The 24,293-nt window shown below is 42.6% G+C and overlaps 1 protein-coding gene across 3 annotated transcripts in view; it reads left to right on the top strand.

Moving 5' to 3' along the window:
* Positions 1 to 24,293, top strand: part of LRRC27 (leucine rich repeat containing 27) — a 750,327-nt gene that overhangs the window by 235,742 nt on the left and 490,292 nt on the right. For all 3 annotated transcript variants that reach the window (XM_069611415.1, XM_069611417.1, XM_069611416.1), the window contains exon 3: positions 20,829 to 20,959. In XM_069611415.1, the coding sequence (XP_069467516.1) occupies positions 20,829 to 20,959 (131 nt within the window). The remainder of the gene's footprint in view (positions 1 to 20,828; positions 20,960 to 24,293) is intronic.

The following is a 24,293-nucleotide window of genomic DNA, read 5'->3' as shown; positions in this document are numbered from 1 at the left end:
TGACCACATTTGATTGAATGCTTTCTTTCTTAATAATTTGTTCTGAATTTCATAGAATTTAAAGTTTCCCTTGAATACGATTTGAAACATTATTTACATATCAAACTAATTATTGGTCTGGTTTTCCAGACACTAGAAAGTGTGTAGGGGACGTGAGTTCCCAAATTGGGAACTTATTTTGTTTCCGACTATATAAGCCACGCCCTTTGTACAGAACACGCTTTGCGTTATTCTGCACTCCTGCAGCGTAACGCTGACCGTGTCTGCAAACTCCAGGCCAGTCTTCAGCTACGCCCGTCCAGTTGTCTCGAGCTACTTGCAAGGAAGAAAGAGAGAAAAGAGAGCAGAACAAGACACTTTACTGATTTTCCATCTCAGTATTCGTGGAGTCTCTGTTACTGCCGAGCTGCAAGGGAGAGGACACCAGGTTAGCTGCGCAGGCCACGCAAGCTTCATCGCTATTCAGCACAACGCTAATACTTACCAGAAGCCTGCTCAGTCCAGCTATCCATCGGAGCACCATCACGCGATCGCCGCCCATCCTCCGATCGCCGCCCCGGAGCTGCCACATCTGTAGAAACATAAAAGAAGACATCAGGTTAGCCACGCAGTGGGGAAAGCCTCATTTAGACTTAAAATCTTGTGCAACGCCGCTACTCACCCGGAGGCAGCAATTCTTTGCGGACCCGCAATACATATTCACGCAAACTCTGTTCTGGAGATTCCACACCTGCAGAATGCAAAGAACAGCAGGTTAGTTGTGCAGAGAACAAAACCGTGGGGAAAGAATTTTGCATAGCGCTAGCGCAAAACTTACCTTCTTAGCCAGCTACCATTCCTGAAAAGGACCTCACTCCATATTAAGCACAAGGGGAAAACCTGTAGGAAGGGGCACAGTAGTGGACTTACAACTTGAACTTTAAGCAATCCATACCATTGGAAAGAGACTTACCTATTGAGTCACAGTTGTTTGGAACTCTGCAGGATCAGTGAAGTAACTAGATCCTAGAACTACTACGCACCCCTGCATAAAGACGCAGGACGGAGAGCCTGCCATTTACAATACAAAGGTGAGACATAGCAGAGGGGTGCAAGAGGTGGTCACGGGAAGCAGGAGTTGCCCTCGTCCTTATGGTTGGGTAACATTTGATTTTACATTTTTAGGCAAACCTGCTTTCGTGACGAAGTCAGAGGGGCCACAAGGAACCACTCATCACCAGAACGTCCAGCTCCATTCGGCGCCCCCGTGTACATCAGGTGAGCGTAACAATATGCCAGGCCATAGGAGTACTGGACATGTCTTAACCCTTTGCCCAAAACTGGGACCAACATATATGTGTGCATTTGGAAAATGGGTAAATAATTATGATGCCATAACTGAGGAAGCCTTTTGGGATAGTTGCCTTAACCCCGAGTATTTGGGTCGCCAACTTGCTCTTTTTAGGGTGTGGACACATGATAAAATCCTACTTCTGGATGCATCATGATCATGATATGGTGGTTCACTCTTTATGCACTTCAGTGCTCCGATACTGTATTTCGCATCATATGTACATTTTATTTATTCTTTACTCTTATTTGTATATATTGAATTTAATCTTGTTTTTGTTTTTGATGCATTGCTTAATTGACTAATGGCATTGTATTGTACTATGATGTATTATTAGACTTGTGGAGGTATTATTTGATTTTATGATCGCTATTTGTTTTTATGTTTTGTGTTCTGTATGTTTTGTATGGTCTATGACATACATACGATGTGTAAAATCCTAAATTTAGGATTAAATCACAAAGTATTATTATTGTTTTACTTTCCACTGTGCCAGAAGAACCAGTGAAGTTTATAGAAGCTAAAATACAGATTCAGCGCCCCTCTGCTGAACTCCCAGAAGACTGGTCTATGACAAGAGACTACTAGAGGGGGGCACGAGAGAAAGTGGTGTATAAATTTACAAATACTTGATGCCATATGGAATTTACAGGGCTAGGTCTGCAACAAAGTGATTTTATAGGTGCATTTTGAGAGCAACTACAGACAATATGTTAGATTGGAATTGGGTCAGTGGCAGGCTCGACCCAGATTAAATTATTGAGCTGGAATGTTCGGGGGCTTGTTTATTGTGTGAAGACCCAGAAAATTGTCGCTCAGGCCAATAGTTTGGAAGTTTATATACTCTTTCTGCAAAAGACCAATTTTGTGCAGTCAGTGGCTAAGCGGGTGGGCCAGTCTTTGGATGGACAGCAATCTTTTACATCCTACTCTACCATCGCTCGTGGGGTGTTGATGTTGATTCATAGAACACTTCCATTCTCCTGTGAGGACTTAATTGTGGATGAAGGAGGTAGATACGTGCTGGTGCATGGACTGCTCTGCAAGAAATAATTAATCTTGCTAAATTTTTATGGTCCTATACAAATGACCCTGATTTCTATGTGGAATTGACAAATCTCTTGTTGAGGTTTCCGAGGGGACCTCTTCTATGGGGTGGTGATTTTAAAACCATCATGGATATGCCTGTGGGTAGGTCGACAACTGGTCCCCGTGAATTAACAAAAGTGGCATGCATGATCTCGTCTGGTGTGAAGGACTTAAACTTGGTTGATGTTTGGTGACTGCAGCAAAGACCTGATCGAGGATTCACTTACTACTCAAAAGTCCATAACATGCACTCTTGCATAGATATGTAGTTTCTCTCTAACATTTACCAGGGGTAGTGGATTGTTTCATGCACCCTAGGGCCTTCTCAGATCATTCTCCCTTGATGTTGGTTATTATCTGATTCATGGAAGGCTGCCCCAGGCTCCCATGGTGCTTCAAGCTTGAGGCGCTGAGAGACCCGACCTTTGCATGTGGACTGCGGGACAGCATTGATGTTTTTTTTTTTTCTCAGAATGTGGGGTTAGTTTTGTCAGTTGCAGTGCTATGGCAGGAATTTAAGGCCTACATGCGGGTGGCGATTATGTCAACTGAACATGGAGTCTTGGTGCTTAAGTGAGGTATGAAGTTGGTTGACAAACAATTGTAAGAATTCCAAGACTGCTCTGCTGGAGATCCCTACCCTGGAGTACTAGCGGACTTCGCTCAGGGGGAGATTTGCTTCTTAGACAGGCCTGGGATGTCACGCCGGTACTGGGACCAGAGAGACTGGGATGTTTCCTAGCCCTGTTGATATACAGGGAAGTGGGCAGGGACCCAAACATGCATAATGACACTGAGGCTGGAGCACAGGTGTGCTCCGAGAGGGACATTAATGAGGTGTTCCACTACTTCTGATCGTCAATATCGGCCCGCGGGTGAGGCATCAGTGGCTGCAATCAGGGAATATCTTGGTGCAATCCCCACTTCTTTATTGTCCACAGAGGCTTTGCAAGCATTAAAAGGTCCTCTTTCTGCAGAGGACCTTAAGAGGGTAATTAATTCACTCCCCTCGGGTAAAGGAGTTTGGTGTTATCTTTGTACCATATCTGCTTCGGGGAGGCCTTAAATCGCGGGATTCTCCCAGAAACGGTGCACAAAGCCTTGATTACAGTTATGCTGAAACCAGGTAAAGAGGCTAGTGAATGTGCATCATATAACCCTCTGTCATTGATAAATGTTGATGCCGAGATATTCACCAAAGCAATATCAAATTGGTTGCAGCCACTGATGCCATACCTCATACTTAATGATCAGTCAGGGTTCATACCTGGCAGGGCTGCAGCATTAAATTTCCAACGGTTTTACGTGATGGCGCAGGTGCCCCTGACTACGGTGCCATTGGCCATATCGTTAAGACATTTGACAATGGCCATATCTCTACGCAGTTTAGGAAAATGCTGGCTTCGGGCCTTGCTTTATATCATGGGTGCGTTTTTTATATACAGACCCAATAGCGAGAGTCATTACCAATGAGATGACATCGGCGCCCATTCATTTGGGGAGCGGCATCTGTCAGGGGTGTCCTTTGTCTCCTCCTTTTGTTCGTGCTTGTGATTGAACCTTTGGCTGACTTGGTTTGACAACGGCATGCCAGGTGTGAACTGAGATTAGGTGGTCCGCCAACAGTGATTTCCTTATATGCGGATGATATCCTGCTTTATATTAGGGACCCAGCCAGAGATGCGGGGCGGTCCTTTAGACGGTAGAGGATTTCGGCGGATGTTCAGGGATGCACCTCAAAAGAGATAAATCAGAGGTATTCCCGCTGACTGCTGCTGGGCAGAGGGGCATAGGTTACAAGTGGTGCATGACTCCTTCAGATATTTGCTTATTATGCTTCACAAATCTGCGAAAGAGACAATGGGCCTCATTACGAATGTGCCGGTCGGGTAACAGTGCCGGTTAGTGTACCGGCACCGTTGTTACTGGACCGGCACACTCAGTTCTGTGGGACGGCAGCCACTCACAAACTTCGACGGAAGCACTGGCACTGTTGCACACGGTGCCGATGCTTCCGTCCTCCCCATTCCCATTGAATGCTATGGGATTCAAATGGGAATGGGGAGTAACTTTTTCTGGCGCCTGACTTCACGTACCGCTGGGGCTGTAATGCCCCCGTGATTCTGTGAAGACATGCGCCGGAAAAAATGACAACTCCGAAGCAGCCTGCCGGTTTTACCAGCACGGCTACCGCCAGAGTTGTAATGAGGCCCAATAGCTCAGAATTACACTGCATACATGAAACAGTTAGTGTCCAAACTGATGCGTTGTGGGAAAGTAGCAATGTCATTGATGGGACCCCTACAATACAAAATCACCACGTCTGGTTGGGCCTTCGGATAAATACTATATGAGAGTCCATCATCTTCCTGAGCTCTTCTCTTATGATCTGCTTTCACACCCCAGGGAGACAAAACAGCTTGTAGTGGCCTGCGCTCTACTTTTCAGTGCGACCCACAACCTAAACTGTTAATTCAACACCAGCGTTGTGAATTTTGTGATGAGGGAATGGGTGAGAAGCCAACAGATGAAGGATCAGTACGCTTTCTGAACAGGAATGGGATTCTATTTAACACACTCATTTTAAAACATTCCCTGGTTGGTTTATGGTTTAAATGACCACAACGCACATAAATGAACATTCTGTGAGGCAGCGATTTCGAGCTTTGGCGTTTCTACCTACAATGGCAAGCAGGTAAGCACATTATCAGCACACATACCTTTCTTATGTGTTGGCAATGATTTTCCACAAAGGTAGCGTTTGTGCCACCGAATGTGCCACAGCCAAAAATGGGTTGTGACCAATCCAGAAGTATCGTCACTGCTTTAGATGGGGAGGCCCCTTTTCATAAGGCCAGGGAGGTGAGGCCGCTACCTGATAGTTTCACCTGGTGGTGGTACTCAATGGTAGGATGACATGGGGAAGGAGGACCCCATTGAGAGTAGTGACCACTTTGGTAGACTCCCGACCCTTCCACCTTCCCACAAGACACCTCCTATTCCCCATTGCACACACTCTCGGCAAGTGCTCTTTCAAGTGCCAGCAGTTTGGCAGGAAACATTGCCGATGTACTCCTTACTACGCTCTGATGAACATTTCTTCTGGGCAGTGGCGCCGAACACACCAGGGCCTGCCTAATTGTTTAAAATCTTGCAGCCCGGCTGTCAATTATACTGCCTTGGAACCTGCCAGCGGTTCCATTTTTGGAACCTCTGAGTCAGAAGCAGAGACGGTAAGCGGAATGAACCAGCCGCTGATATTGTTGTATGCTAAATATAAGTTTGATTAACATTTAAAGGCAAGCTGCTTTGACATACACAAAAGATGCCTGGCAAACCTACCGTGAAAGCCAAGTCCAACAACCTGAAGAAAAACAAACCATACAGCAACAGGCTGAAGAACCATACCATGTCTACCACCCCACAAAGAGGCTTGAATGTTTCTCATATAGCACAGCAGTGGGTGCCACAAATGCACCTAGCAAGGGCAATAAGGACTAACCTATAGCTGGGGCACGACAAACTGAAACTTGTCAAAAAATGTATCTCTGTTTATCTACCACGCCAGAGCTATGTGCTTATTCGGTTGCATCAGAAGGCGTGAGCTCTGTCAGCAGGGAGTCTATAGATATTTCCATTGTTGCTACGCTTCAATTTGCAGTAAACATCCTGCTCAACCTTTGTGGCATAATGGACAAACTCCAGAAATAACATGGCGATATTGTGATGCGAATTGGAAAGCTCATGGAAGAAAGGCCTGAAGTCCTGGCTGTATTAAGTTCAAATGCATGCTATGAGGCTTCCCTGTGAGGATCTGCCCCTTAGCGGACGAAAACCTCCTGTTCGATGTTTTGGACGCTTTGAACATGAGCAATGGTACTTCAGATAAAAAAAATACTTCTAAACTCTTTCAATTATGTAAGCAACAAAGGATTGCCAAGCGTAAAAGAGTATGTGAAGCAAAAAATACAACCCAAAAGTCAGTGGTTCAGATCGATCCTTTAAATTCCACAGTCCTCTTAGGGGCACAAAAAGGGTCAAAGAAGCTGCGAAGAAAGGAAAATTGCAGAAAGAAGCAACTTACAAAATCAATGGGGACATTAACAAGCTTGCTAAAATGGGATAAGGAACCCCTGGAAAAGAATGTCGTCAGCCTGAAAGAGCAGTATATTATTGAAACAAAGTGTGGATAATCTAATGAAAAGGGAGGCATGACATAAAATGCTCATAAAAGAAATATACCCCATTGAACTTCCTGCATGTTTTTTCGCTTATAAGAAGAGGGAAAAAGTCTTGGACAACAAGGTCTTCACAATTATGTGTAATATTCCAAAACAGCAGACGAAATGGAACAACCGATCGGACTTCCTTAATTTTATGCAGCAAATTCACTGGCTTTGCGTTTTGACTACAGGAAACTGTGACTTTGTAGAGTCACTTGAGCAAGGAAATGAGTACAGTTGGTCTCATATTCACTGTTACATGTCCGACACGGAAGTGCTCATTCGCTCACATGCAATTAACTTTCGGAAAATGGATTATGAATTGGATGTTAGTTAGTAGCGCCTAAGCAGTTCCATGCTGCTCTAAATGCGAGGTGGTTGTGTGAGAAACCTGAAGGTGTCTTCCCTAACTAGTCCCCAGGCATCTGGAATCCAGGTGGCCAGGCCACAGCCATCGCTATTGGATCCAGTTCCTGGGGGTGGACCAGTGAGGGAGGATCACCTGGATGGGGGTCTTTGGGGTGTGGAATTGGGACACTTGACTGGTGGGACGCGGTATCCCTTTCTTCCAACTCCTTTTCCCCATCCTTCCACGTAGGATATTCAGAAACCCTGCTCTCCCCCTCCCCGTTTTCCACATGAACACTTTTGCACACCATGAAAGACAACAGATGAACACCAGAGCCGTTTACTTGACATGTCCCAATACAATTATCAGGCAAAGTCAGTCAATTGACCAGAATCGCACACACCTGACGGCCCTTTTCCTTCCCCACAGGGATAAAAGATGGAGCAGAAGAGCACAGTACGAGCAAGGCAGACTGCACAACGACTCAGCTGTCCAAGTACGGCAGTTCAAGAGGAGGAGAAAGCCGTTGAGACCCGAAAGGGTGACCAGAAGAGAAGCAACCTTGCCCTTTCCGACCCAAGCCTGCAAAGCCTCCTTGGAAGGAATCATAAGACCTCGAACAATAGCCAGCGTGTGTTGCAGCAGATGTCAATGGTACACAGGGCCCTCCTCCGCTAATAACCAAGCCGGGGAGAGACGCTTGCCACTGTGGTACTGGCCTTGACGGAGACAAGAAAGGCCAAGAGGTTCATTACACCCGGTAAGTCGAAGGGAAAGCTGATAAGAAACCGAACTGTGTGGAACAAAAGTAGCAAACAACTAATTGAAGACAAATACAAAGAACTGTCAATACGAGAGGGGAAGACCAGCCGCAGGGAAGTCCGACACCATGTGGTTGCTCTCTAGAGAAACTATGGACAATTACCCTATTGTTGAAACTACCATTGCCATAAGGCCTTGGGAACGGGGGAAAAAAGGGGTCAAAGTGATCATACAGGGGGTCTAGCAAAATCTGCTGTACAGTCAAAAGTCTTTGACCGGTAGAATATTGTAATGCTAGGGGGAAGCCCTGTGGCAGAAGGGCTGTGCTACACCTGTTTAGCTGTTTGGCGGCTTTGGCGTGTGGCGGATACCATACCCGGCGCAAGAAGCAGAGGCTGCTGGACCCGCGAAACATTCAGGCATCCTGAGGAGCCCAGTAGCAGAGTTTTGCCCGTCTTCTGTCTTTTGACTTTTTTTTATTACCTGAGGAGCTGCACGACGAGGCACTGCTCGCCCCCTCCCTCGATAAATCATTCTCGAGCATACTTGCGGCGTTCGGAGTACAACATCCGATTCTAGTTCATCCCAAATCGCCCCCAAGCGTCCTTGTATCTGCGCTGTGGTCCATCTGCAGTAAGATTCGTTGATGACGCTGAGTGCTGAACCCACAGGCCCCCAGACACGGAAAAAAACTCCAACATCGGCGCACGCTTAATCCGTGGACGGCGATGAAAGCCTCAGCCTCTAAAAAGGTAAGCAAAACTGCAAGCCGCATCTTACTTGCTTCACCCATCCTCCCTGCAGTTTTCTCACATGACACATCGGTCTGTTCTTTAGGACTACAAACAACAAACTCTATACAAGATGTACAAAACACCTTAAGCTCAACTGAAGAACTACTTCCCTGCATTGAAAGATGTACATCCCAACTAACAACTGACAATTTATCTGTCACTGACACGGCAGTTTGGGATCTTGTACACCAGATCCATCAAGGGAAACATAGGAATTCTCCCATAACGCCAACTCACGCTCAACAAGAAGCAAACAAAGGTCATGGACTTGAAAAAGAGCTTGTAAATTCCGTGCCCATAATACTCTCTCATAGTCACCCCACCAACTTGATGTCAGCACCTCCGGCCAGCGTTTCGGATGAAGACGCGGCTCCTCAACTTGGAAAGCTTCCATTACCTTCAATTGCCACTCACTCAAATTCCAACTTGCGTACTACAACACAACTGAGTACAGACGTGTCCCGTGTCTCACAACAACAAGCACATTTAGTAGACCACGACATAGTTCAGGTCGAAAATGCAACGACTTTATTTCCCTGCGAACTAAGGACTCTTAACAATCATGTAATGTTGCCTTTTGCGGTGAGTGATGACGAACTACTAAACATCTCAAACGCGATGCCTCCTCACCTTCTTCCGGCAAATGTTAACTCTGCAAATCCAACATCTTCACTTTCACAGACTAAGTCTTCCAGGGCTGTAACTTCGGCAAACTTAGGCTCTTGCACTTCTACTTCTGTTCCTAGCAGCCAGTCCAACCAGCCTCAGTCGAATTTTTTTTTCAACAGATGCAGAGTCCTCAAATCACAATGAACGGCCGATAGTGTCAAAGGAATCTTCCTCTGACCTAACCCACAAGACCTCCAATCCTCTGGCTCGACCGACTGTAACGTCCAAGATGATTTATCCGGGAACGAATCACAAAAATGAGGCCCCTGTACTAGGCAATAATAGTGGGTATGCATGTCAGGCGCCAGAGGTTTTAGGTGCGTCTCCGAGCGGTCCACACTGGCACCCCTCTGACTTGACCCCCCAAACAGCAACAGCAAAAACATCTGACCTGGATCCAAGCTCTCTTGCAAGAGCGCGTCGCCTAAAAAGAATTGCAGAGTTAAAATCCAAAATGCACTTTCCGCAAAAACCCGACGACCAGCATGCTAGTCACGCAAGTACACCTCACCGGCCGACTGAGTCTGTCTATGGCGATACTCACCTGCCAAATCTAACAAAAACTCTTTCACCAATTAAGGCAAAGTTCAACCTGAATTGCTCTTATGCGTCTTCGATTGAGGAACTACCTTTAGCAGGCAAAGTTAAATCTGTGAATATATCAATGGAAGCTTTATCACAAATTCACAATAATGTTTTAGCAGCATCAGCAGTAGCCTTAGCCCCGTTCACTAAATTATATGAAGCTCTACATGGACAATTAAGTGATCAAGGTGCGATTATTCAAAACTTGACGCAAAAAATAGAAAAAATTGATCACTTTACGAATTTCCTTCAAACAGAAATGGAAAAAAATGCTGATATTTCCAAAGGATGGCAAGAGCGGTTAGGTGATCTGGCAGCTAGACACCATTGTCAAAATGACTCTCTATCAGAAGGTCTTCTAGAAGCACTGAAATGGATGAGAAAAAATGCAACCCAATATCCCCAAACGCTAGTCCCGGCTTCAAGTTCTCCGGCAACTCAAAATGTGGACGTAGGATTACCAAACGCAATAACTTCGGACTCTAATGCTGTTGCATTAAATTCGAACGAGGTCCAGCCCCCTTCACCTCACACCCACTTCTTGCAACCTACAGCTGAGCACCTTAGCTCAGCTGAACGTATTAGTGGTTGTGACGAACAATTAAAAAATGCTCTTCGTCATACAAAAGACACAACTGAGAACCAAGAAGTATCCTCTGGTCCAGTGATCTTTAAACCCACTTCATTTAACATTTTTACTGGCCCTGCCAAAACTCTAGATTTAACCAAAACTCATAAGAAAGGCTAAAAACCCGACGGGAAACCTCTAATTAAATCGGGTCCAAAAGAAGCATTACAAAAAAACAAACGAACGAATGTCAAAAAATTCATAAGAACTTTGACGACCCCGAAAAAAACTAGGCTATTTGTACGTGACAATGTAAAACCTCACGATGATCTAACACAATCTCATGAGCTAGTACATGCAACTGACAAAAAAAAAAAAATCATGACCAAATTACCAACCAAACGCTGTCGCCTGAATACAGACTCTGATATCTCAAATATGTCCGGCGAAAACGGCTCTGTCGACTTATGCGATTTGTCTGCGTATTCCATTAGAAGCAAAACTAATATTGACTCTTCTCCTGTAGTTTCGGCACCAATCGACAAAGGAAACCAGGGAAGGAAGAAATCCCTCTTGAAAGAAAACGCGTCTAGACGTCACGTCAGGACGGTTCGGGCAACTTCCTTAAAGATCCAGTCTTCACCTGTTAGCTCAAAACTAGACCCGAAACAAACAATAAACCAAAGAATAAACGGTTCACACTCACACTCGCGAGTATCCGATAGACTAAGTGCCAAACCTGTAACAAGTTCATGGAAGCTTCGTCTCCAGAATATCGACTCTGACGGAAAAGAAGTAAACCTGAACAGAGCGAACGTCCTAAAACTATTCGCCTGTGTTCCCCAACTCAGATCAATAACTACAGATGACATCAAGATCGTAGAATATGCAACGGAAAAAACAACTGATCAAGTACTATTACACATCAAATAGTCTGCAGTAAAAAACATCCTACTGCAAGCAGTCGAAGAACTGCTACTATATGGATTCGATATAACCCTAGAACCCGACTTGAAAATTCAAAAAGAAGTTTCAACTAATTTACCAAATTCAGGAAACTTCGAAAGAGCAATCTGTTGCACATCCCTGCGGAAGTCACTATCCCTCTCGCACAGATTACAAAATGATATGGATTACAAATCCACCATCAGAGAATTCAGACAGAAGACCCAGTCTATTCACAAAAATCCTCAATAACCATGAACAACACGGACAAAGTTAAGGTTACTCTCCTGGAATACTCGCGGATTCTTTCATCTGTTTGATAATTTTACAGAACCGCTTGACGAGGTCTTCGCAATTTTCCTTCAAGAAACATGGCTGCGCGATGCTCCGAATCGTGACGGATTTACCACTCATCTGAATCCAGCCAAAATAAATACTAAGGGTCGTCCATATTCAGGCTTAATGACCTTACTGAAAATTCAAAACTGGATGACTCCCCAGGATGCGGTTAACCCAAACCCGTTTGTTCAGGGTACGAACATTCGAATTGGGAAAGAAAACTCAGGAATTTCAAACTATCTCCTTATAATCAATTGCTACTGGAACCCGGCAATGATTACCACCAAAGAATTTATCGACTCAATAACAACTCTCATTGACGATGCTTTTCTTAAATACTGCAATCTATCGCTGTTAATATGTGGTGACTTGAACTGCAGCTGGTATCGATTTAACCATCACACGTTGGAAAACAATGCTATTCCTAAAGACGAAGTTACATTACGAGGTAAACTATGGACACAAGCACTTTCGTCACAAAACTGCAAGATGGTTAATGGCAACGCCAAAGGTGACCAACCCTCCAAGACAACCTGGAAGCGACTTCTACTTAGAAACACTCTTGACTACATTTGGGTCTCTTGTAACCTATTTGGAAGAATTGTTTCACTAGAAGTAGTTCAAAAAGATGCAAGTGACCATGATTTGCTTCGTTTATGTATGGACTTCGATACTTTTGCTCATCCGAAGACCTACAAACTCCCACTGACAATAACTGCGGCCGGAAATCGGCTAAAAACCACTGGCTCGTCAATAGAGAAATTAAACCTCCATCTCGAAGCCTCAAATAACGTGGACTATGTTCCTTTGCTGTTTGCATGTTCACAACAACACGCCAACTCAAACACACACGGTCCTACATCGAAAAATCTATATAGCTCAGAAATAGCAGCGGCCAAAAAACTGTTGAGGAAGGACCTTCGAATGTTAAGGAAAACACATGCTGATCCAAATGACATACGAAGAAGCACAAAGGCACGACGCCAGGAATATAGAAATTGGCTTAAATCCCATTCTGTCATAATAGAGCAAAACAGAGCTGAAATTATGTTAAAAATAATTATTACAAAGAACTCACGAGAAATTTGGACCATCCTAAATAAAGGAAACACAAGAACCAATCCATTCATCTCGAATGCAATCTCAAGCTCTTCATGGGTGGATTACTTTACCAAAATTTACGAACAACCTTATCAAATCCCCCAAGTTCACCGTCTTCCTTCCACTAAAGTATGGGATATAACTCATCATCTGCTGATCTTGAATCAGCAATTCAAAAATTAAAAAAACTCAGGAGCAGCAGGACCCTACCAAATAACTAACATCATGCGAAAAAAAACACAAGCACCATTGGGCCAAACTTATGGAATCTTTGTTTCGACAAATTTCAACCTCGAAAAAAACACCCGAGTCTTGGGCTAAGGCAATTGTAGTACCAATTTACAAGAAGGGTAACAGAGATGATCAATCAAACTATAACGTCCAATTGCCCTGCTTGATACCATGGGCAAAATATTTGGCTCATTCCTCCGAACGAAGTTGACTGCTTGGGCATCAAGGCGAATCAAGTAGATTGTCGACAAACAGGTTTCACGAAAAACGTAGGCGTTGATGCCAATTTAACTATATTAACCATCCTAAAACTTGAAGCCCTGAAAGCTAAAACAAAAATCTTTTTTGCTTTTGTCGACTTAAAACAAGCCTTCGACGCAGTTCATCGCGAAAAACTGTGGGCCAAACTAAGCGAGTGGAACTGTCCATCCCAAATTCTTGATCCTCTAATAGCGCTTCACTCCAACACTTCTGTTCAAGTAAGAGTAAATTCCCAAGGCGACTTGACCGATCCAATTCCAACATATAAAGGGGTCAAGCAAGGATGCCCACTGGCGGCTGATTTGTTTAAAATATTTATCTCTGACCTACCGAAATGGATGGAAGCCACCCACTGTTTTCCCCCAAAGATCAACGCCAAACCTGTTAACTGCCTTGTGTATGCTGACGACATTGTGCTGATTGACCGCACTCATATAGGTTTGCAAAACCTGTTGTTGAAGTTGAATGAATATCTAAAAATAAACGAACTGCAACTGAACACAGGGAAAACTAAGATCATGTGTATTGGGAACATTGTCTCACGGAAGGACAAAAACTTTCGATGGGCAATTGAGAACACTCCGCTTACTATTGTATCATCCATACGATACTTAGGCATAATGGTTAACACCTCCATTTGCGAATCAGCCTGGACGAACGACCTTATGGCAAGAGCCAATACACTTGGTATTCAAGGTGCCAAAATTAATAAAGACTATGGCAAATTCTCAATTGAACCACTAATAACATTCTATCTGCAGAAGTTCATTCCCACTATATCATTTGGTGGAGAGTCAGGATGGAACCTCGATCATCGGTTATGGCAAAAACTCAAAGGAAGGTTTTGGAAACGGGCATTGGGGCTTTCAAAGGACATCTCAATGGTGGCTCTGAGATACGAATTGGCTCTGACCTCACTTCAGACAACAATTATCTGGAAATCCTTATCCACTCTGAGGAAAATGAAGCTTGGTCAACAAATTCCAGCATATGAAATCTTTGTCAATGACACTGCTGGTATACACTCGGGCCTACTTCAATCATGGCTTTCCGCTCTGACAAATATCATGGAAGCCGCTAATATCAGCATTGAAGAATTAATTGATCGCCCACAACATGCGAAAAAAAAACTCGAGCTATGGGACTGGATTCTCACCTACGAACATCGCACATCTCTCAAATCCACTCTACCAGGTCCAAAGAGCATGATCAAATTACACTCCCCTCCCAAATACTTATTTTCTTGCCCCTCTCGCCACCATCGGACTCAATTCCTGAAATTCAGACTGAACGCCCGTACAACAAGAGAAACACTCTGGCGACGACGAGATACTACAATCAACTCCGATAAATGCAGGTTCTGCAAGACAGGAGAAACTGAGTCATTAAAACATCTTATAACTGAATGTACTCAGCTGAAGACCGCTTGCGAACTACACCTTGGTGCTTATAAACCGTTCTTTTATGATGCCGATGACGGGTGGGACACTGTCTCAATCGGGAGAAATACCATGCTCACATGTAGCTTAATCAACTTCTTAGACATGATCTTGCCCACTGACCGAAAATCTGTCTGTAACCAAAGTACTTAATCTGAGGTGTAAGGAATGTTTTGTTCTTCCTCTTCTTTTTGAACACCTCAAAGAACTCTATTGCCATATTATAGGTGTGACTCAAACATGCACTCTTAATGGGAACCTAACAGTTGAATCTCAGGATACTGTAATGTAACAAAAGTTTGATCTTGTATTAAACTGAAGTTTTACAATAAAAAAAAAAATAAAAAAAAATGCTAGGGGAAGTGAATCCTGCATCATAAAAAAGTAGAAGAAATTCTGTGATTGGCAAAAGTTGGCAAGAGTGAACCCGGCAGAGGGATGCCGATGGAAAGTAGCGAAGCCTGAAGTCCCAATGAACAGTGTGTTGACAAAGGTGAACCCGACAGAGGGATGTTCACAGTGAATTGTTTAAAAAGACATTAAGACTTATGAATACAAGGAAAGTCCTAGTGAACCCGACGGAGAGAGAATGACGTTCAAGAGTGATCGGAGCCTGGAAGAGGGGGTCCAGGGGTGAAAAGTCATCACCCAACGTCCAAACGAAAAGGAACTTTTTATTTGTTATTTGTGAATAAATTAGGTCCTCGACGACAAGACTTTTAAGGGAAAAGAGACTTGACCATCAATGGACCTGATAGCTGAGAACGGAACCCTTGTCTCGTGCTGGTAAAGCTCGAGAGTGTGCTGTGCTCAGAAGTCCCACCTTGTCCCGTGCTCAAAACGTGGGGAAGGGAGACCCCGGACTACTACATTCTGACTTATTATTTGTGAACACTTCTTTGTTTCTTATGAAACCCATCCGACACTCTTTTTGTATTTAGTTGTAAGGACTGGCAATAGTTTTTTTTTAGTATAGGCTCTTTTATTTGATAAGATGCCACTAGGATTGCCTTATTTTTCATTTGATGGTCGTAGCTTGCTCCAATCTTAGCTTTAGGTTTAGAGTAGGCATTTTTCCATCCTACAGATCCAGTTTAACAAACGCTCTTGAACCGTGATCACTTGTGTCTGTCTTAACTGTTGCCCCCATGAGTTCCTTACAGATGCTTAGCCAAATAGTAACAAAAGATCCAATAGGGTATCCCTATTACCTGAAGGAAATGAAAACATTCGCGGATAGGAATGGCTTTCTTGACCTGCAAGACCCAAAATGGATGACTGAATATGGAAGATATCTTCATGGAACACGCGCGGCCACCAACACTTTTTGAGTCAAACTGGGTCTTTTAATGAGTTAATTAAAAATAGCATTTTTATTTTACTGGAGGCTTGGCTGTCATCTGCTCAAAGTATCAATAGCTACTGTGTGTTTTACAGACATTGGCCAAAAAAGGCCTCTTCAGTCGACCATATGGTGGTTTAGTAACTGGAGTCAAAAGAAATCTCAAGGAGTTTGTCATGGCAAGTCGGTTTATCATGGCAATTGAAGTTGTGGTTTCTGTTACTCTGCCTAAACATGTTTTCATTAGAAACGTCTGACCTCCACACCCCCAGGGGCAAACCAAACTGAAAGAATCATGGAACACATTACTGAACTCTCTTTCAAATTGATGCGATGGAAATAGCGAAGATATGATTTTGCTAGGTGGGGATTTAAATGCCATATGCACTGCTAAAACCTGTGGTGTGTCCTATTCAAATGTGTCGGAGAAAAGTACAATATTGCATAAACTGGCAAACAGGCAGACCCGGCTCTGGTTACATTTTTTCATGACTGGAAGCTCACTATGTCAAATGGGCTCACTATGTTAAATGGGTGTACAGTGGGAGATCACCCCGTGGTACATACCTGGAGCAATGGCAGGACCAGGGCTACTTTGGATTTTATTTTTGTAACAGAATAGTTGATGAGTATTGCTCAGTTACTAGAAATGCACCACACCGAACGGAGCGATCATGCTGTTCTATTGTGCAGTCTCTTGTTTCCATCTACGAACACGGATATACATAAAATTGGGGACCTGGAAATAAACGCAGGCAATCAAGTGAACTGGTCCAAATCAAATTTAAATACGTTTTACTAATTCTGGGTGATTATAATTTATTTGACAGATCTAGGAAATCTAACAGTAAACGAAATTCGAAATTTGGTCAAACGCCCAGCGGCTACGTTTGGTTTCACTTCAGGATAGTATCTTGTTTCTAAATTCCAAATTTCTAAATTAACAGGTTAAGGTGTTGGATATGTTTATGTGGGATGCCAAACGTCTGAAGCACAAGGAAATTAGAAGTATAAAGTACTTTGTTTCAGATCCTTGCTGCAAAAGTTATTAGTAATATCAAATAAAAATACAGGAACTGGGTAAAGAGGTACAATCGCTCAACTAGAAATTCTCAATGGCAGCACCTGTTCAGAGCTCTAAAAAGTGGTACTACCAGAACTATGTGTAAAGCGTGGAGGGCTGCTATGGACCAGAAAGATTGCTTGGTCACCAATCCTATTCATTCAGAGTGCTGGTCAAAATGTATCAATGAAAATATGAACATACCCGAACAGAGAACTGTGACAGGAGAAACGTATAATATCAGCTGAAACCTGGAGTAGGATCAAGATAGTATTCTGGCGACTATTGGGCAGCTACAATGCTCCTGCCCCAAATGGATTGGCAAATATGGTGCTTTAAAAAGGATCTGGAGGTATGGGGCCAAATCTAGTAATTGTAATTGTTTGTTTATAGACTGCCTATACACAGGTGAAGTGCTTCAAAGCGCTTCAAGGCGGACGGGAACAGAGGAATAGAGAGTCATTCTTAGGCTTTGAAATTTCCAAAATCTTGGAAATATTGTTCCAAAAGGTTTGCGAGCGCCATACTATTCACGATTCCTGGTGTCGAGCCCTCCTGACTCCAATCTATAAGAAGGGTTAGTGTACCTCAACATTGAACTATCGATTGTTAACAATGTTGGATGTGATGGAGAAGATTTTCACCTCTTTTGTGTTAAAGAAACTTCAGCAGTGGGTAGAAACGATGCATATCCTTGATGATTTTCAGACGAGGATCCACTACCTTGCATAATTTGTGCTTCATTGATAGCCTTATAGGCAAAGCTAATATCAGGGGTAGCTCGGGTTTGTATGCCACATTTGTGGACTTTTGAGCTGCCTTTGAAAAGGTAAATCGCAGCACCTCATGGCGTAAATTAGACAGGCTGTCAGTCCATCTATTTGTGGAGTCATTACACACTGATACCAAGATGCAGATTAACTGGCTGGAGATGGCCATTTTACGGATTGGATTGAATCAAATAGGGGATAAAGCACGGTTGCTTGCTGGCCCCTCTATTGTTCAATCTTTATGAGACTGATCTGCCCACTAGAATCATGCTTGTTTCACACTGTCCCCCAAAAATCAGGAAGGAGCATGCTGTTTGTCTGATGTTTGCTAATGACATGGTAGTTCTTGATCACACGTATATGGGTATGTCGAGATCTATCGGCTATCGGGGTATTCTGTATTGTTGTGAAGGAACATTATCTAGAGGTAAATTTCAATAAAAACAAAGGCAATGTGGTTTACTAATAGATTGGTTAGGAAGCTGCAAGTGATGTCGGACCATGGTTGCATTGAGTATGTAGAAAACATCACATAATTGGGCCTGGAGATCGGTAAGACCATGAGATATCTCGAAATGATCTCGGCCAAAGGCAGGAAAGTAGCCTAACTGACTGCGATATTCAATAACTTTGCAAAGTAAATGGTAGGTTGTAGACTGGCTGGCCAGAGATAGCTTTATCAGCAAAGCTTGTGTCTGTCAATTCTTTATGGACTAGAGGAATTGACATTAAAAACTTAAACTGGCTCAATGTCATCAAAGGACACATTTTGGAGCAGAATTTTGAACCTCCCTCTGGCAGTACCTATGGAGTTTTTAAGATTAGAGCTGTGCTTGATATCGCCTAGGGCCTTGGCCTTGAGAAGTAGAAGGGAGTTATATTTGAAAGCCATTAGTTGTGCTAAATGTCTCATTTTGAGTCTTCTGGGGGAACATTTTGTGTCTGAACCTGGAGTAAAGACCATTCATTTTGAGGGCTTAAATAGAAGGTTTTTTCACACATTGAGTGGATGTATGATGCTGAAAGTAGTGACGATTATTATAGGCTCAAGAAAAGCCTTGGCGAGAAAATAACTATCTGGACTGGAATTTAAATTATTCTCGTTTATCGAAATGAAAGTCCTACTAGGCTGTTTCTTGTGTGACTCATAAATGACCACAGTGATGTTTAATGCAGTGCCCTGATCCAGGGGTTACAAATTTGATTTTAAGGTTGCACATTAATCATCTTCCAGTTGTATCTGTGATAGGATCAGGGCTGGGGCTTCTATTGGCAAACAGATTCTGTCATATTTTCAGGTTAAAACATGTTCCCGAGTCAGCAAAACATGTTATGACTGAATGTAAGCTGTTGGTTAGTTTGTATATGTGTAACTTGGATCCTTTTGTAAAATATTATAACACAATAAAGCACAAAGAGTTTTGGCATTTTTGCCTAAACTCGGGTCTTGAGTCCATGCATATAGCACTTTACCGTATCTGGGCATGTGTCGTTAGACTTTTAAACAATTAAAATTAGAAAATGTTTATTTTTTATAGCACCTACATTAGTCGATAATTAAAACTGTATTTTATTAATTGACCCTTGAAACCTGGAGGAGCCACATGTTTGCCTCATGAATATTTTCATAGAATTTTCTACAATTTTTATAGATTAGGAACAGTTTTTCTACCAGGCCATTAGTGTAGTTGTTTCTATGTAGATTATGAGGACTTCATACAGAGGCAGGGGAATGGAAGGTGCCCCTGTGAACTGACAATCCTCTGCTTTTGTCCTGGGTCAAGATGGTGGAGTCTGTGGGAATCCCCTGTGTTGCTACTTCTCTGTGCCCAGCATCACACAGTGCATGTTGGCATCGAGCCCCTGTGTTATGTAACAATTCCGTTGCTATTACAATAAAACAAAGAGCAACAACATAGGTTGAGGACCATGTCATCCCTTGTCCACAGTGGAAAATCGTATATTCGCTTTTGAGGATGTGGCTGTTGGTAGATAGACAAAAAAACAGAGCAAGAAAAAATTAGCTTTCAGTCATCTTGTTGCTCTTTGTTTTATTGTAATAACGGAATTGTGACATATCTCCTGATGAATGTTCCTAGAATCATATAAGAGAACTGAAACATGTCGAGTTCTTCATCCCCCAGGGCCCAGTTTGTAAGCCATTTCTTGGGTTTGACAACGTTAAGATGGTGAATGCTCCTAATGTTATTGACTAATGGTGTTAATTGTGCACACACTATCCTACCTCAGCTAGGTTTTGTTGTTACAAACATCTGGAAATGTTTTATACTGTGTTTTAGAATTGATATGTTGTACGACAACAGATGGCTCTGTTGTTTTTTAAATTGAGATATTTGATTTTTTTTATTTGTTGAGTAAATAGATATGGGGCCTCATTACGAGTTTGGAGGTAGCCATGCCCTTAATGGCATGGCTACCCCCAAACCCTGGTCCGAGTTCTCTGAATGGGGAAATACCAGGCCATTCCGACCTTGGAGGGCCCGGTATTCCCCCATTCAAAGAACCCGGACCCGGTCCATACCCATTCCCATTTGAGCCCCCATAGGGCTCAATGGGAATGGGGAGCATGCTAACAACGGGCCCGTTAATGACGGTAAAACCAGGCGTCCTGAGCGGGTCCCGCGAGCAGACCTCGTAATGGGGCGGTAAGGGGTTAACGGCTCTGGCACCTTTACCAGCGCTGTTAACCCCTCACATCCCTCCTCGTAATGAGGCCCATTGTGTTTAATGAAATATTTACCATCCTTTGTGTATTATACATGTGACCGTCGATAGTTTCTAACTACCTTTCTGTTTACTTGAGTTCTGTATTCCCAAAAGGTAGAGTTTCCACTATGGTGGTGTATTTGGGTTTTCCTCTCTATGTATTGTGACTCATGTTAGCACAACATCATACTCTTTCTTGTTTAATGTGTTTTAAAAAATACAAATTAATAATTTCTTTCAGCATTTGCACCTGCAAGGAAATCTCTTGTCAAGAATTCCTGAGGATTTCTTTCAGCAGCTTTCAAGCCTTGTTTGGCTGGATCTCAGGTTCAATAGACTTACTAGCTTACCTCCTGGAGTTGGCGCTCACAGGTATGTGTGTTTCTGTACAAACATGTTATTTTCTCTTCCATTCATTTGTATTTACGTTTATTTGGTATAGTTATTTTCCCATTCTGAAGAATAGTTTGATAAGTTAGTCTAGTTATTCTAAAATCTTTTTGTTGTTTAATGTTTGATTTATTTTCACGTCAGACCTACATTTAAAAATCACGTTACTGTTAATGTTCGATGTGTGCATATTCACAAACCTCTTTTTTAAATCATCTTCTGAGAATGTCCTAAGCTGTCCTTGTATGCTCCTTGCATACATGTTTTAAATAGTTCTGCTTGGTTAACCCAAGGCATAAAATAAGCAGTGTTGCACAGCAATTTGCTATGCAAGTCTGTAGGTTGCTAATTACATTGACACTTGTTTAGCAAAGGTAGCTATTTAAGTTACCCTGTTCAATAAAAGCACTGCTCACCCTGAATTATTCTCTGGCTGTCGCAGCCCTCTTCTCTGTTAACTGCAAGTTCAAAGGGGCTAATGGAGCGAGAGTACATTAGTAGCCATCTCCTTGACTCTTAAGTGCCAAACGCCTGGGTGCTAGGCAAGATTCTTTTCCTTTTTCAAACAATTGAAAACCAGAAGTAATATTGATGTTATCTTTGGCAAATATATATTCTCTTTGGCAAAGACCAGTATGTGTAACTTGATTAAAAACAGTCATGCAATTCCTGTCCTAACACTTTAAGTTGTTGCATAATGCAAAACTACAGTATTGCGTCTGTAAAACACTGCATTGTCTTCATGGTTTACAGTAAGGTTTAGGTTAGTGTATCTAAATATCATAGTGTCAACTAGATTTTAACTAGTTGAAGAAGATGCCTCACATTGATGAAGGAGCACTTTTGAAAATGTACATGATCACACGGCCAACTGCTTTTACTGACAAATCTAGTTCTGTGACATGCTGGTGGCATTTATCTGTGCAACTGGTCTTCAACGCATGAAACATTTTATACAAGTTACCCTGAAAGTGAGATGCCTGCAAACTACAATATTCCACCTAGTTTGACCAGTTATCTGCCTGCTACGCCACCTACTCAGCCTAGTCTCTTAATTTCTTTCCTCTTACATAATAAATACAAAAGGCTAACTAGATGTTTACGCAAACAAAGGATCAATAGTTCCATCCACACTTTACATAGACACATCTACTGCAATACCACACACTGTAGTTATCCTCCAGAGCTCACTTTGCTCTATGATTATGATTGCATTATATACTAGCACCTGCAGCAACCAACCTTTGCACAAAAATTCATATATATTTAATCAAAGGAAGCACAAGGCCCACTGCTAGGCAGGCGAACTGCAATAAGGGTCGAGGGATGCTGTGAAAATCAAAAACCTGGACAAGAGAAAATAACTTGGAACATTTGCACAAAACAGCATATATGGACACACGGGACAAAGTTACTCATTTCGCACTCACAGGACGCTTGATCACACAAGGGCAGCAGCAGTACAATAACTGTTAAAAAAGGGTTCTGTGCTGAGTCCCTCTACCATGTTGATGTAGCATATTAAGGTAAGGTCAATAAGGAAGTCAACATGGCAGGCATCTTGTGATGTATACAGCCCAACGATAATTCAAGTAAGTATTAAACTATTGCCTCGGGAACACACTCTAATTTAACATAGAAACAGTTCTAAAATCACAGCGAGTAAGCATTGTGAGGGCACTAGATTAGTCATAAGAGCATTTTGAGGAAAACCTACACAAATAATCAATACGGTCTAAAAATATTTGTGTCAATGTGGAGTTGAAACAATGTATATCAAGCAGCGAGAACTGCAAAAACACACAGCATACAACAATCAATAAAAACAAATGAAGTGTGAGTGCATAAACAGTTTACCACAGTGGCAATGAAGCACCTCAATTGATAATTGGTGCATATTAATAAAACACATACGCATAGTAAATACAGTGTAAAGATATTCTTGTTCACATGGAGATTGATCAAAATCCACCAAACAAACTGTGCAAATGGCATACAGCAACTCCTAATCGATAGAACCAATAAAGTGCAAGTGCATATGCATTCAGAATACAAATAATGATACTTGAGCATGCATTAATTAGGCCTAAATGACCCAAATATCATCCACCAATGTAATGTGTTTACTCCACCTGGTTGGCTGACCCAATGATCAAAACGGGGGCTCAAAGCCCAGTTATGCAACAGAAGTTAAAGGAAAGGCATCCTTGGGGATGCTAATGCAAGACCCCAACAGCTACCAAAGGCGAAAGCCAGTAAAGTGCAGATGCAAGGCATAACAATGGACTGACCTACAGTGAGGTACGGTTTAATGCCCGAGTGGGAATCGCACAAATTACCAAGTCAGCACCAACCGGTATGCCGACCCAGTAATAAAGTGCTGCATGCTTGCTGAGATGGAAAAAGGGGGGCGGGAGTGCTAAAAAGGCATGCACTCTAGTACTACTGCAAATGATGCACAGCATTGCCAAGTGGATGGAAAACGGAAGTAACGGTACATGAACAGTAAAATCAAACCTCAAAATAACAACTGATCCCCAACAGGAAATGTATGTGCCTGCTATCGAATTCCCACAAACATAGAATATTACTGGGAAAAACCGAAGAAAAGACATGACATAGGGCTATATAAACACCATGTTGACCCAAATATCAACCCCAAGAGATGAACCACAGCAAATCGAGAAAACAAAACCACAAAAAGCCAAAATTGATGAATTCAAAAACAAATAAGCCACTGCCTAAAGAACAAAAGCAAACATCAGAATGAGTCAATAAGACCCACTGGTTGGAAGCATAACCAAATGACATTGTGAAGTTGTGTAAAGATACGTCAAATCTACCATTAAGTGGGCCTCAAAATGTATGAATAAATGAAAACTGAATGGATAAACAGGAAAGAACATCCTAGCCAAAGAAGCAGGTAGGCAGGGGATCACAAATTGCAAATCATACCAAAATGGTGTTGGAACACATGCAAACTGCTGTCCCGAAAAAAACAAGCAATTAAGAATGCAAAAATGATAATGAATAGAGCAACTGACCAGAATAAAAGTGAAACAACCAGGTTAGACCCCTAAAAAAGATGTTCAGTTCTTCATCTATATTATGACCCAACAGGACCTTTGTGTCCAAACCCAAAATATATTTGTCTGCAACTGGCAGAGCCGAAGCACTTCATCACCGCCTGTGGGGTTCATAGCAACATGGGCAACCCTAAAAAAAAGTTAAATGGACATTATTAGCATGATGTTCCTTGAAATGCTTGGCCATGGGCGAAGAGGGGTTGGATGGTTTGATAGCCCTCAGATGTTGC

The sequence above is a fragment of the Ambystoma mexicanum genome, chromosome 8 (assembly GCF_040938575.1).
Source record: "Ambystoma mexicanum isolate Mex_15411 chromosome 8, UKY_AmexF1_1, whole genome shotgun sequence".
Lineage (NCBI taxonomy): Eukaryota > Metazoa > Chordata > Amphibia > Caudata > Ambystomatidae > Ambystoma > Ambystoma mexicanum.
This window is presented reverse-complemented; position numbering and strand designations above follow the sequence as displayed.